We start from the raw sequence: 13,498 nt of genomic DNA on the forward strand, positions 1-13,498 counted from the left end.
TAGGTTTTGTGCCTCTTAACCATAATCATATGCTTTTATTGTCTTCATCTAATGGTACAGGACGGTGTGCACCAGACAGACACTATTTATGTCCAACAGACACTATTTATATCGCAGTCTTGTAATACTGACACCATATTATGTATAGCTTACTTTTCTAATTGTATTGTTTGTAATGATTTTTTTTGCACTTTTTATTTTATTTTGTTTTGTTTGACCTTTGATTTTTGTCACATTGAATTTGTTTATATGTACTTTTAAATTGTGTGTGGTTAATTTTGTTTGATTGCTGATCAGTAGAGTGGGGATGGTGCTCTGTTGAAGCAGGGACATGGGTGGGGGCGGTATTGTATATTTTAATTGCATCTGGGATTTATTGTATTTTTAGGACTTAACATACCCATAAAAAGACCTTTAGCAAAACAAAATTGATTACTTACTAACTTTTCTAACTACCCACACAGCGTTAGCCACAGTGTTTTTGAAACATACAGTACATACAGTGCCAACATTTTTTCTGGCATTTGGGTTGCAAAAGCTGATGAGAAGTCTACGAACAGTCTGGCATGGTTGTTACTGCTCCATGTGCTTGTAAATGAGGTTGAGCAGAGTGATAGCTGCATCCTGAATCCCCTTGGTGGTTTGATATGCAAATCTTTACAGGTGGAGATGACGCACCGTCCTATCCAGAAGTTCCTTTTTAGTCAAGTTTTCAAGTGACTTCATCATGAGTGAGGTCAAGCCTACAGGCCTGTAGTCACTCAGGTAGCTGTGGGAGCTATTATAGATTCATGTTCCCAAAGATAAAGGATCCTTTGCTGACATGCTGACAGATTGATGTATTAAAATTAGGGCAGCACAGCGGAGCAGCATACGACTACAAATGTTATCAGGACCAGGGTTCATTATAGCTTTAAAATGTTTAAAAGGAATGGAAACATACGCTATTTTTTCATGTTTATGGTGGAATATTCATACATTTTTCTCCAAATTTACTATCCAGAAGTATTAGCTTCTCTTTGCCACAGCAGCCTGTATATTAATGTAGCAAAAGGGATTTTCTCATTGAGTTTTCGGTGTTCTCTTCCGACATCAATAGCTTTCTCATCGTCTCCCCGGTCTGTGACTGTCTTGAAATTCTATGAAACATATAAACAGCGCACACAGTAGTCATCAACCACCTGAGCCCCTGCCTGGCTTGATGTGATTGGTTAAAGAAATAGCATCCTTTCTTGATAGTTTTTTCCACCTTGCTTCTTCTGTGAAAACAGCTTATCCCAGACTGTTTCTGACACTGGTTAAGCAGTAACATAAAAGTAAATGTAGTGTGAAGACACTTCTCGTCACGCAAGAATACAGAAGTGTGTGTGATGGGACTGGAACAAATAGGATGCGTTAAAACTCACAAATCTTGTGCAAGTATGCATCTTGCCCCAGCATAGCTCACACTCTGCTTATTACAGATGTATTGCAGCAGACACACCGATTTCTCACATTGTATAAATTTGCATGTTGCAACACACTGATTGAACACACTGGTGTGTTCTCGATAAAACAGCATCTGTTTGATTGAAAATGTGATGCGTGCTCAACCTAAACATAAAAACATAAAAAAAAAAAAATCCTGAGGATGCCTTTGCTGCTAAGATTTACTTAATTTAAGCACCAGATTTTTTTTCTATGAAACCTTAATACAAGATACACAGCTTGTTTTGCACTGATTTTATATTCAGACTGAATATATGTATATTTTTGTGGAAGACTCTTTCATCAGGAGGAAACCAGGGCAGTTTTTTCTTGGGGAGTATACTTCAATTGGTCTAGACAAGCCAGAGAGTGTGTGCTCAGTTTAGGGTCCCCTGGTGATTCTGGTCAGCTCTATGAACAATGCTTCCAGTGTAGTTTCATTGATTGAGTCAGTCCTCCAGTTGCAAAATGTGCAACTACTGCTGAGTCACAGCATAATGCCATTCATCCCCAAAGAAAATCAGGACCCTCAGTATCACTTTCTAAAGCTGGCATTCCCCATTATTGCAGTCCTGTGTCCTAACATCTGTCCTCAGTGAAAACTAGCCAGTGCTATATTTAGCCCACCCATCCAGCTTTATATAGGTCAAGAATCCCATCTACACTTCCACCGCTGCACTTCAAGGCTGGAGCATTCTTGTTGCCTGTGACAAATCCTATTAATTTTCTCTGACCACTCCGATTCTACAGGCAACGTACAGTTTTAAGGTGTCCTGAAGGACTCCTAAACCAAATCCTCTGTGGGCAAAATCCAGAGCAAAAAGTAACACAGTGTTTCCAGGTCCTGTTGTGTATTTTTAATTTCCTACAGTTGAAGAAAAAGCCCATGTGAGGGGAAAAGCCAGTGGTGTTTTGGTTAGTTTCTGTGGCTGTCAGGTGTTTTACTCTGTGAGGCTTCCCACAGGGGAAATCGCCACAGAGGACAGCCACAGAAGACGGCCACAGAAGTAGTCCTGCTTTGAAGTTTTTTGATGAACTTTCCCAACCCACTGGCTGTTCACTCAGACCATTGAAAATGTAGTATAATTGTCCTTCCTTTGGCATCTCTCTGTGAATCCTCCCTTCTTCAAGTTCACAAGACTGCAGAAAGAAAGCACTTGCTCGGCCGCTTTGACAGTGCTAGTTGTCTGTCTTTGTCCATTTGACTGTTCTCAAGGTCTGCACATATTCATCATCGTAATCATGTACAGAGCTTTACCCATTCCACTCTCTTCAGAAAAACAAAAATCAGGTTGTATTTACAGATGAAGACAAAACAGCTCCTATATATTCCCTGTCACATCTCTGAATTTTGTACACGCAACCATATTGCCATGCAGGGTTTAAACACCAGACATTTTCACTGCTCAATTCAGCAAGCAAGAAAATCACAAATAATAACCTTCAATCCTGTCTGCCTATTAATAGCCAAACAGTAGTCATAATAGTATTTATAGTCATTGGAGATATGTTAATAATAGTAATTGTGATATAATGGAAAGCATGCAAAGGTGCTCAGGTTTCTGCTACATGGCAACACATCTGCAAGGCTGTTTACTCAAACTGGGAAATAATTCTCTTCCTTGGTTGCTAAGCATGGTGGTTTTATTTCTGACTAGTTTGTCTTACAAATCCAAAATTCACCATACTGGCTTCTATTTTGAATTTTAAGCCAAAGTTAGACATTTTTCTAAAGGGTCTTACCTTGGTGGGTATCTGTTTCTCATTTAATAGAATAAATTTGTCCTCATTGTGAGAGTTTCAGATGTCTTTGGACCACAAACTGCAGTGTGACAGACAGTTAATAAAGACAGTTAAATTCAGAGACAAACTCTCACAAGGCGCTGCCTGTCACTTCACTTCATAATTTGCCCGTTGTGCTTTGAGGAGACAGTGCAGTGGATGTTTATTTGGGCAAATTAAGTTTTCTAGCTTGTATATTTTTATCTCAAGGATAAAATTGGTTAGACATAGCTTCATAACTTATTGAACTTTAGCAGGAAATGTTCCAGCTGAACCATTTAATTTTATTTTGGGATCCTTAGTGGATAATATAATGTAATATAATATCTTCTATGAAATTGTCCATAAACAAAGAATGTTGTTTTTCCTGACAAGGAGTGAATGTATGATTTGACATACAGTAGGAGACTTTTATTTCATACAGACGACTTATAGACTCTCATTTGAACAGTTGCTGTATAGAACCGTGTATAGGCATTGAACGCTTATGCCTCATACATTAGAAGCCTATCAGACTGGCAGAGTACAGATCAGCTATTTAAAACGAATCACACTGCATGCTCCTACATTGGTAAATGTGTTTGTAAATTGCAAGAGAGGCTTTCAAAAGAAAATAAGTGTTAAATGTAAGGCACTTCCCTGATAACTAATTATTTTTTGAACTGTGCCAAAATTTTAGCAGCCATTTTAAGTACATTATTTTTGTCACTTTAACAAAGCCATCTGATTAAGTGTTGTCATAAAAGAGATCCTGGGCCAATTAGATTTTTTTTTAAATAAAGAAGATGGGCTCGCAGGCAAAGTACTGTCTGCAGATTTGTTTCCTTGCCAACTCTAACAGACGGAAAGAGATGGGTGGAGGAGGAAGGGATGTGGGAGGGTGATGGTGATGGTAGACGGGCTTCTTTTTCATCCACAGCTCTGCTCAGAACCTTCAAAGTTAATTCGGGGTCAGTTGATGTGCATGCTAAAAGGATGCAAAAGAAGAAAAGTTTGTGTCACTGCAGACCAGACATTCTGTCAGGAAGTTAACATCTCTGCCCTTTTCCATGCTGGATTTTTAGCAGAATTTGTGCAGTAAACCAGCAATGTGGTGATGGAGCTAAATCAAATCTCTAAAATGAGCTGCTGAAGAGTTCTTTTCCTCGCAGACAATAATGTATAAATATCGTATTTGAACAGGTGCTGAGTTTATGTTTGGCCGCAAATCAAAGAATCACAATCCATTTCTCAAAGGCATAAATCAATTATCTTCTTCTAACAAAGCCTCCTCTGTCTGTTTAAATGGAGAGTTTCATTAGTGGATTGAGGCAGAGCAATCTAAAGAGTGGAGGGCCACTGTAACCCCAAAGGTTTGGGTAGGGACGGCTATCACCGAATGCGTTGCATGTTAATCTCCATTTCCTCGATTATGTGTGGGCCTCTGTCAGTACATGCTGTTTGTTCAAAGTCAGGGTGACTTTCTTTCACCGTGCTACAGTCCTTTGTTGCACGGAGAGACGGCGGGAGAGAGAGATGATGAGGAATGGAGGGAAACAGAAAGATGAGCAGAGGAGTAAACACTGAGACAGGTGTCTGGCAAGGGACAATGATTAGATTTATAAACCAAGCAATGTTATTTTCTCTGCTCGGGGACTGCTGCAAGACATTAAGCGCTAACTGAAGCTCCCAGTGCCCCACTGCTGAGAGCTTGTCCCTCCATCTCCCTCGTTGGAATCCCAGCCCTTCTCCTCTGTGTTCCCTTGCATTCCTCCCTACCTCTCGTCAGTGTTTCATCTTTTCCCTCGTGCACAATTAGATTTTTCTCCCTCGTGTGTGACCAAGATGGATCGGCCTTGAAAGCATCCTTTCTGCTTCCATCATCCTCCTTGTGTTCTCTCCCCCTCAGTCAGGGGTGTGTCATCCTTCCCCCCTTGTCTCCCCAGACCACTGGCTGGCACACAACATCCAATATTTTCTCCAGCTGGAGTGGAACTGAGCACATTAGGGATGGGTCTGCTTAGGTGATCAGACTTGCTTGCACGATGCCCAGGGACCATTTTTCTTCATTTGAGAGCATCTGTCTTGCTGCCAATACTATAGATTTTCTATCAGCTCCTTAATCATGGCTCCATGATTGGGAACATAATTGGTCAGGCTCCCTGATATGAAAACTCTAGTATCCATTTTGTGTCTGTCAGGACACATAGCCTGGCTTATTAGACGGCTATTTGAACATTTCTATGAAATGTTCCTTCCTTCACCCCCATCAACATCCCGCTGAGGCAGGCTCTGCTTTATTCTGCATGCATGCTCTTCAGCAAAATCTGTCAGGAAAAGAAATCGCCGCATTGCAAGCATCTATGATTCCAGTTTTATAACTTCACAACCTGTTCGAGGCTCGGAAATAAGCTCATTAGGTTTGGAGAGTACGGGGGCCCAACTTGGAGATGAATATTTTTCAGGCCCGTGGAGGGGTAGTAGCTAGAGGAAAATATAATTTAGCAGAACAGACTTTTTATTTAACAGATTAAATGAAGTGGCTAACGCTTTGTAACTCTCTTCCTGTCTCCCTCCAGGTCATCTGATGGTGTGTGCACAGCAGGAACAGTGGTGGTGAACCGTATTAAGATGGGGGAGATGGAGGAGGTTGACATAGACCACATCACCACCGACATACCGTCACACAAGGTAAAATAGCAGGATGAAGACACAAAGTGGGAGTCTCCATGCTCCAGATGCCTAGCGCTAATGCTAGGATTAGACTGGCACTGCTCAAGTCCTCCAATGAGATTAAATAAACTTCAGTAAACCCTAATGGGGATTTAGAGAGTGCGTGTGTGCAATGTCTGTGTGTACATTTGCGTTGTCTCTCTGTCATATATAGAAAAGATTAAAGAGACACAAATTGGCATCCCAACATTCATACACTTGACCCTGTTTGTGTGGGATTGTGTAGTGAGTCCTGCAGTCATCTGACCAAGTGGCAGATGCTTCTCGAACGTGGCTTTCTTGCCGCCGCAACCCCCGTCTCCACTCTAATCTCATACAATACATACCGCTTAACTCGGCTCTGAAGTGACTCTCAGAATCAGGGGAGAGAAAGAGGAAGAAAGACTATTCTCCTTCAGAGTTTGACAGTAAACCGGAGATTGTGTCTTCCGAATGGGATGCCACCACACCAGAAATGAAGTTGTATGTACTCTGATTAATTAATTAATTCTCTGTGCTTTCCTAATGGATCCATATTTGTTAAACATTTGTCGAGTGTGTGCTGTAGAGCCAGAGTCGGGTATTAAAAAGCAAAGAGGGAGCTTTAATGATGTTTCTGATCTGTAAAGGGAAACATTCAGACTTTCTTTCACCACAGCACAGCTCTGCAAGGCGGCACAGAGACTTGCAGTCCCTGCCTGCCTTTGATTTGCTGCTCTGGATATGTGTGTGTTTATTTGTGTATATATGTGTGTGTGAGTGTGTGTGTATGAATCACTGTCTTGTATAATTGACCAAGGGCTTCTACATGGCTGACTGACTTTCGGTTCTGCCCACCCCTGTTGCTGGTGCAGGGAGGTTCCCTGCTAGGCTCCAGAGTGTCACTGACAATCTGCCCATGTCGCCTTGATGAATGTGTTGCCCTGTGTGTGCGTGGGTGGGTGGGTGTGGGTGTGTGTTGTCACAGCGCATTTCCCCTTGTGTGTTGTATCTGTTGTAGAAGATGAGGGGAGGAAAGAGGGAAGGGATATGACAAACATTAGGGAGGGCTCACTTGAGACTCAAGACTCACTTGTGGGGAAGTTCTTGTTCAATTTACCTTAGCAGTGTGTGTGCCTTGCTGCCTAAATGTACTGTGTGTGTATGTGTGTGTGTCTGTCAGGGGTGTTGGAGGCACTTGTTTGATCATTCTCCATCATTGCTTGAGTGGCTGCTGCTCATGAATATCCCTGACCCCTCAAAAACAGTCAGCCGAAACAAGAAAGAGACTCCAGTCACCTTTGATCTGATCTCTTTACATATTTTAGTCATCAAAGAGCCATTGAACACATGCTGTCTGCTGCCCACAATCACAATGGGACTCCTTTCACAGCTGTGGCCCCTGGCTCTGTGTTAATACTTTTCATTATCAGACACCTTACTCGCATGCTTACTGAAAATTCCAGATTGTTTCTGTCTGTTTTGCTCAGCGGATCATTTTATTTTGGAGTCTGTGTGTGTGGGCACGGGTGTTGGGCTTGGTGTCTATTTTAGTCAGGATCAGTTTCTAAGCTAGAGGACGTGATGGATTGTTCCTAGCAGTCATTAAAGTCCTTTTTCTGGGGACAGGTTTGGCTGTCTGGCTGTGTTAAGTGGTTCATCAGACAGGGCAGAGCTGACATACAGCAAGCAAAAAAAAAATTGTTAGTTGTCAGTATTGCTTTGATGAGAAGCCCCAGACTTAATGCATCAGGAGGCATTGACGGTTTTCAGCATCAAAGGCCTAGCAGAGACACATGGACATATTTCAGCTTTATGAAAAGCAGAGTGTGCACATGGGTACAGGGTACACTATTTATTAAATTAACTTGACAGTTTTAGAATTAATAGCACCAAATTATGCAGCATTAAAAACAGACATCACAATAAGATAGTAAAGCCACAAAAATTGTTACTTTTTTAGCCTTCACAAAACACACTGGGTCACAAGTGGAAATGATGGACATAAATAACATAAGCTTAAATTGTTTGGATGTCTTGTTTACTAGCTTACCACCTACAGCTGTAACCAAGCCCCACTTTCACAGCCCAGGAAAACATAATTTACTAACTACAATTGTTTGTGGAGTTACAGGTTAAAGAAAAATTCACCTGCAAATTGACAATTTGTGTGGCAATTAGTTATGCCATGTTACCTTGAATGGAGAAGAAAGAACAAATCTTTGCTTTTCTCACATGCCTCCGAGAAAAACAGCAAACGTATTGATTGATTTGGATGTGGGTTAAACAACAACAAAACTTTATCAAAACATACACTAACAAACTCACACAGCTCATGCAGTATAATCCAAGTCTCATTTACCCAGTCAAATGGTCTGTACTTCCAAAAGATGTTTTTTGGGAAAAAAAAGTTTTTTACTGGAGTCTCTTAGTTCAGTTTTATGTTTTTAGCTAAAATACATGTTTGAGAAGTACTGAGCATAGCACTGGATAAATGCACAAGTTGTGTGAGAGTTTGTGAAAGAATGTTTAGATATAGTTTTGCTTCAACAAAACATGGTGTAACTATTCTGCAAATGGTCATTTTGTGTGTGAAGTGTTCCTTCAGGTACCGGCTGTAGACCGTGGGTATGAGCCTGTCATTGGCCTGCTATTTCAACTAGTATTCCCCCCACCCTTTTCCTGTTTGTTCATCATACCATGTGCTGCTGACCTCTTGGCCGGGTCACCCTTGTAAAAGAGATCTTGATCACACTGCACTGGGCTTCTTATCTGGTTAAATAAAGGTTAAATTTAAATATATATATATATATAATTTTGCACTGTGAGAAACAACTTACACTCTAAAAATTGCCTTTTTTTTTTTTTTTTTTAAATTTTTCCCCTCTCCACTGCAAAAGTTTCACCAAATGAAGGTATCACTCAAACTATTCAAACTCTTGCAACTAAAATTAGCTGATAAAATGTGCCAGCAACACTTATTATTTCAACTCAAATCAATAGTTGGGAGCCAGAAATGACATGCTGCTTTTATTTACCTCTGTCTGAAATCAACAACCCATTGTTTCAAAGGTAGTAAATCTGTCAACATTGTAAACTTCATAAGTGCCATCTGGGAGAAAGCATCAAACGGTAGCTAAGGGGGTGAAATGGTAACGGTAACTAAGGGGGTGGGGTTTTGCAAACGGTAAATAGTGGTTCATTAATTCATGAAAATATTGTAAACACGGCTTGAGTTTGGAAAGTCTTACACCATTAAAGTATATATACAGTAGTATAAGGACAGATTTGTTATATATCATACAGTTTCCCCTCCCTGGTAGGTTCACTGAAAGTACCACATTAACGATAATGGGTCTGTTGCCAAGTAACGCATTGTAATTGCAAGATTAAAGCTGTGTGACCCCGTCTGTATTAGGTAAAGTGAGGTAAATCCAGGGCACATGCAGAGCACAGGAAACTATTGTTTTGTTATTATCCCATTTGTTTTGGTAACCTGGGGTTTTTCTGTACGAGCAGCACACTGTGCTGTGAGTGTTGCTTTGATGAATGTGTTGTATTCTGTACATTATGTCAATGCACATTTGAAATGAACTATCGGAGGATGAAAGTACAATTTGTTGAGTTGATAAAGACTGAAATGGCAGTGGAGGTAATAAATCCCCAACCCACAATCCAGTCAGTGAAGTCCCAGCAGTGTGTTTTCCTTCAGCTGTCACCTGCTGGGACATCACTGATTGCAGTGGAGGCAGATGTGCAATGTGCTTGAAAATGTGAACTAAAAGACAGCAGTGCAGCAGCAGCTGTTTGCTCTGTGTGGTTCCATATGGGTCTAGTCTTTAAATGTAGTGTTTGTGACGTGCATACAGAAGAAGAAACGAAATGGCAATATTGCAGTAAACAAACAAATATATTACTTCACACATTAAATCATTCATGCATTATATTAGTAGTTGTTTTTACAGCTACAATGTGTGCACAGTTAGAGTTTTATGTTTCATTTCAATTTAAAAAAATCTGTCAGCCACTGAATTTGGTTGTTGTCCAGCCAGCTTTGATCGAACCAAATTAACATTGCTGACTGCAGGCTTGACACTAATGTTAAATTGCTTCTGAGTGACAAAGCTAACCATGGATTTTCATGCCTAAACTGTCACTAAGCTGCGAGATTAATTATTGGTCACAGGCTACACTTGCATATGGGTGTGGTCATCTCCATTGTACATCATAAATAATAGTCATGATCAAAGCATATCATTATATTAGTATTCTCATTGTGTTTTTCTCCTTCTGTTCTTTTTCTCTCCAGTATCCCTTGGTTTGCGAGTCTGCGTCCCATGCCTGCATCGACAGAGAAAATAACCCTCTCACAGGGCCAGGTATGATTCATACACTGAACACTGGTAATTTCACCATACATTGCTGAATTAAGACGCAAAAAAAAGAAATCTAGTTTATGTTTTGTCCTACCAGTATATATATATATTTTTTTTCTAATTTGGGATTTTAAAAAAAAAGTCTTCTTCAGAGGAGGAAAAATTGCAGAAACTCATCCAATAATGGCCTTAAAGGAAGGTTTGAAATAATTCACCTAAATGATATTGGAATGCAGCATTGTGCTAGTTACTCTGAAGTCCCTTAATACTGATATGAAATTAACCATGAGCTAACCTTTTTCATTAACAAGATCTCTGCGGTATCCTGTTTGGTTAAAGAATTTATCATCTTCCTGCTTTTATTAAATAGAAGTCTTGTGCTGTGTCTCAAAACAGATACTTCCATTAGTACACTCAAACCGCATCAATATAATATGTTTGGAACCAAAAGTACCACCTACCAAGATGTACCTAGACCTTAAATCTAGGGAGCGCTTCCACTGCAGACAGTACTCTAACATGTGGACAGGGTTGTTGTCACTCACTGCTCCATCCAGCAGCACCTGCTGTATTTCCTTGTTCACTGGTGAAGTCTGAACCCCGATTATCATCCACAGAACGAGACTGCAGAATAGACTTGAAGAGGTCACAGTTCCTGCTGTGCTGAAACTTCATAGCCCTTGCTCAGAGGACACTTGGGAAACTAGTTTCCTTTTTTCATCTTATGCATTCATTTGTTCCGCACATCCATTTTCTCTTTTATCCAGATTCCCACCACCTCCCTGAGCTCCCCAGCAGCACCACGCCTGTTTTCATGTTGTCATTGTCGCTTACTGTTTCTACTGTGATTAGCTTGTGAACTGCAGCCATGTTTGCAGGTGCACATCTGCAGCCCGTCAAAACAATACCCTCCCTGCAGACCCCGCCAGATTGAGTAATGCAATTTAGTCTTCCACTTTTATTACCTTTCAAAATGAGCATGCAGAGAGCAGGGAGAGAGTGGAGCCCACGCACAGCACGGCTCGGGAAGTCATTTTCTTAAGAGGTGTTGGGAAGGGAAACAGAGGCGCCTGATTGGTGGTCAGATTAGTGTGGTGGCAGGGGGGAGTTCAGGGGTTAATCTGCTTCTCTGATGGAGGTGGAAGTCAGCAACTGTCGTTCTTTCGATTAAGGGTTGTGCCTTCACCCTCTTCCCTCCATGTGTCCCTTTCTCCCCATTTATTTTTTGTCATCCATTTCACTTCCTCTAATCCCCATGCCAACATTGTCTGAAAATCCTATTTCATTTAGTTGCAATTATGAATCCTTTCTGGGGTGATTCCAGGGCCAGGCTTAACCTTAATCATCATTAATTTCAACATCAACTTTAGCAGCACAGAAAAATAATAATAAGCCTCTCTACAGTCTGTTTGGCTTACAGTTATTATCCTTCAGTAGAGTTCTAAATGTCTGCTTGTACCTGGGTTTACCGTGTATTCACACATTATTCTTGCATATTACGATGTAACAGACAAAAACAAGTTGAGATAAAATTAGCCCTTTTACCAAATCTCTTCAAAATATTCTTGTTTTGATGGGGAACATGTATTTGTAGTTAACAAACATGAAAGAAACACGTTTTGCACAGAAGGTCAAAAGTGTCTTTGGATGTTCAAGAAATTTGGCTCACTGTCTCTCAATATCAGCCATGTCATAACAGATGGTGCCTTGTTTCTAAGGGGCTCGTCATGGTTACTGTATATAGCTATTAGTTTTTCTACTCTAATTTTGCAAAGTTCACCTTTGAAAGAAAACTTTGGCATACTATATTTTTCATACAGTGAATGAACCCACCAAAATGAACAAATAAACAAATTATTAGTCTTTCGGTACTTTTCCATTTCTTCAACCACATCTGTGGCCACAAGCCCAGTCATTCCTACTGAAGATGTGAATATTAAAAATAGAGTTTCATGTTTTTAAAAAAGGCTTTTCTAAAATAGCTGGATGCTGTAGTTTTAAGCAAAAGTCACTGAATCAGGAGTAAATAATGTTATCTTGGGACTATTTCCAGCTGTGGATTTACTCTGCTAGCGAATCTTTAAGGCATCAAAACGTTTTTTGTGTAAGATTGACTCAATTAACTGCAGTGCCTGCGTGTATCATAAAAGTATGTCAGATTTAGTGGTTATCTATTAGCAGAAATAGAAAATGATATTCATATCTGTGTTTTCATTAGCTTGTAATCACCTGAAACTTATATTTGTTGTGTTTTCATTACCTTAAAATGAGCTGTTTATATCTACATACACGGAGCTGGACCTCGACTACAGAGTACGCCATGTTGTTTTTGCAGTAATCTAGAATAGACAATCCAACACTGGCTGTAGTTAGAGCAGTTTACCTTTTCAGTCACATTTTTGCATTGACCAGAATAGTTCTCCGACAAGCTAGGCACACAGGAGACGTTTCAGTTTTGCAACACACACAGCAATACACAGCTAGATGCCACTAAATCCTACACTCTGAACTTTTAATTGAGAAATATGTCACCCACTGATGTGTTTTTTTGGACAGTAATGGAGGTCTATTGCACAGAGAGATAGGCTACTGTATATCAAGCTTTGGTTACACGGACAGTTTTTGTTTGTACAGTCATTGCTTTTATTTTAGATGGATTCAGTGAAAGAAAGCAAAGAGAAAAATACACTGCCAGCATGCAAAAATCTTAGCTGATACTAGAATGCGACTTTCCCAGAGAAGCCCAGGGGATGAGAGGAGTATCAATAAAAAAGAATCAAGGGAAACTGAAATATAAGCACTGAGCAATAAACAATGAGAAAATAAGATGATTACAAAAGGCTTAAGGACACCAACTGAAAACAACTTCCTTACCAAAAGAAGGCAGTGGCACTAGTTACACAGTAAAATCCACAAATTAACTATTAAAGCATACAGGGATTAAAACACTAACTCTGTCAAGCAACTGAAATATAAGTAGGCAGATCTACAACAAACACCCACAGCCTGACTGCTGCAGACTGGCCCAGTGGCCCCGTCTGCTCATCTCTGCTAGTCTTTTAAACCTCCAGGCCCTGATAAATGATTGACATCAGCCGCATACAATCAACTACTGCAGCTGCAAGGCGAAGGAGGGCGGCACCTGGAGAGACATAGCTGAGAGCACGATGGCTTGTTATGATAAGAAATTGTTAATACATTGA

At 40.3% G+C, this 13,498-nt stretch overlaps 1 protein-coding gene across 8 annotated transcripts in view; it reads left to right on the forward strand.

Annotated features, from left to right (window-relative positions):
- Positions 1–13,498, forward strand: part of inpp4b (inositol polyphosphate-4-phosphatase type II B) — a 170,936-nt gene that overhangs the window by 87,894 nt on the left and 69,544 nt on the right. For all 8 annotated transcript variants that reach the window (XM_042484477.2, XM_088075915.1, XM_088075917.1 and 5 more), the window contains 2 exons: positions 5,808–5,919; positions 10,229–10,298. In XM_042484477.2, the coding sequence (XP_042340411.1) occupies positions 5,808–5,919; positions 10,229–10,298 (182 nt within the window). The remainder of the gene's footprint in view (positions 1–5,807; positions 5,920–10,228; positions 10,299–13,498) is intronic.

The sequence above is a fragment of the Plectropomus leopardus genome, chromosome 3 (assembly GCF_026936395.1).
Source record: "Plectropomus leopardus strain MGB_pleo_1.0 chromosome 3, ASM2693639v1, whole genome shotgun sequence".
Lineage (NCBI taxonomy): Eukaryota > Metazoa > Chordata > Actinopteri > Perciformes > Serranidae > Plectropomus > Plectropomus leopardus.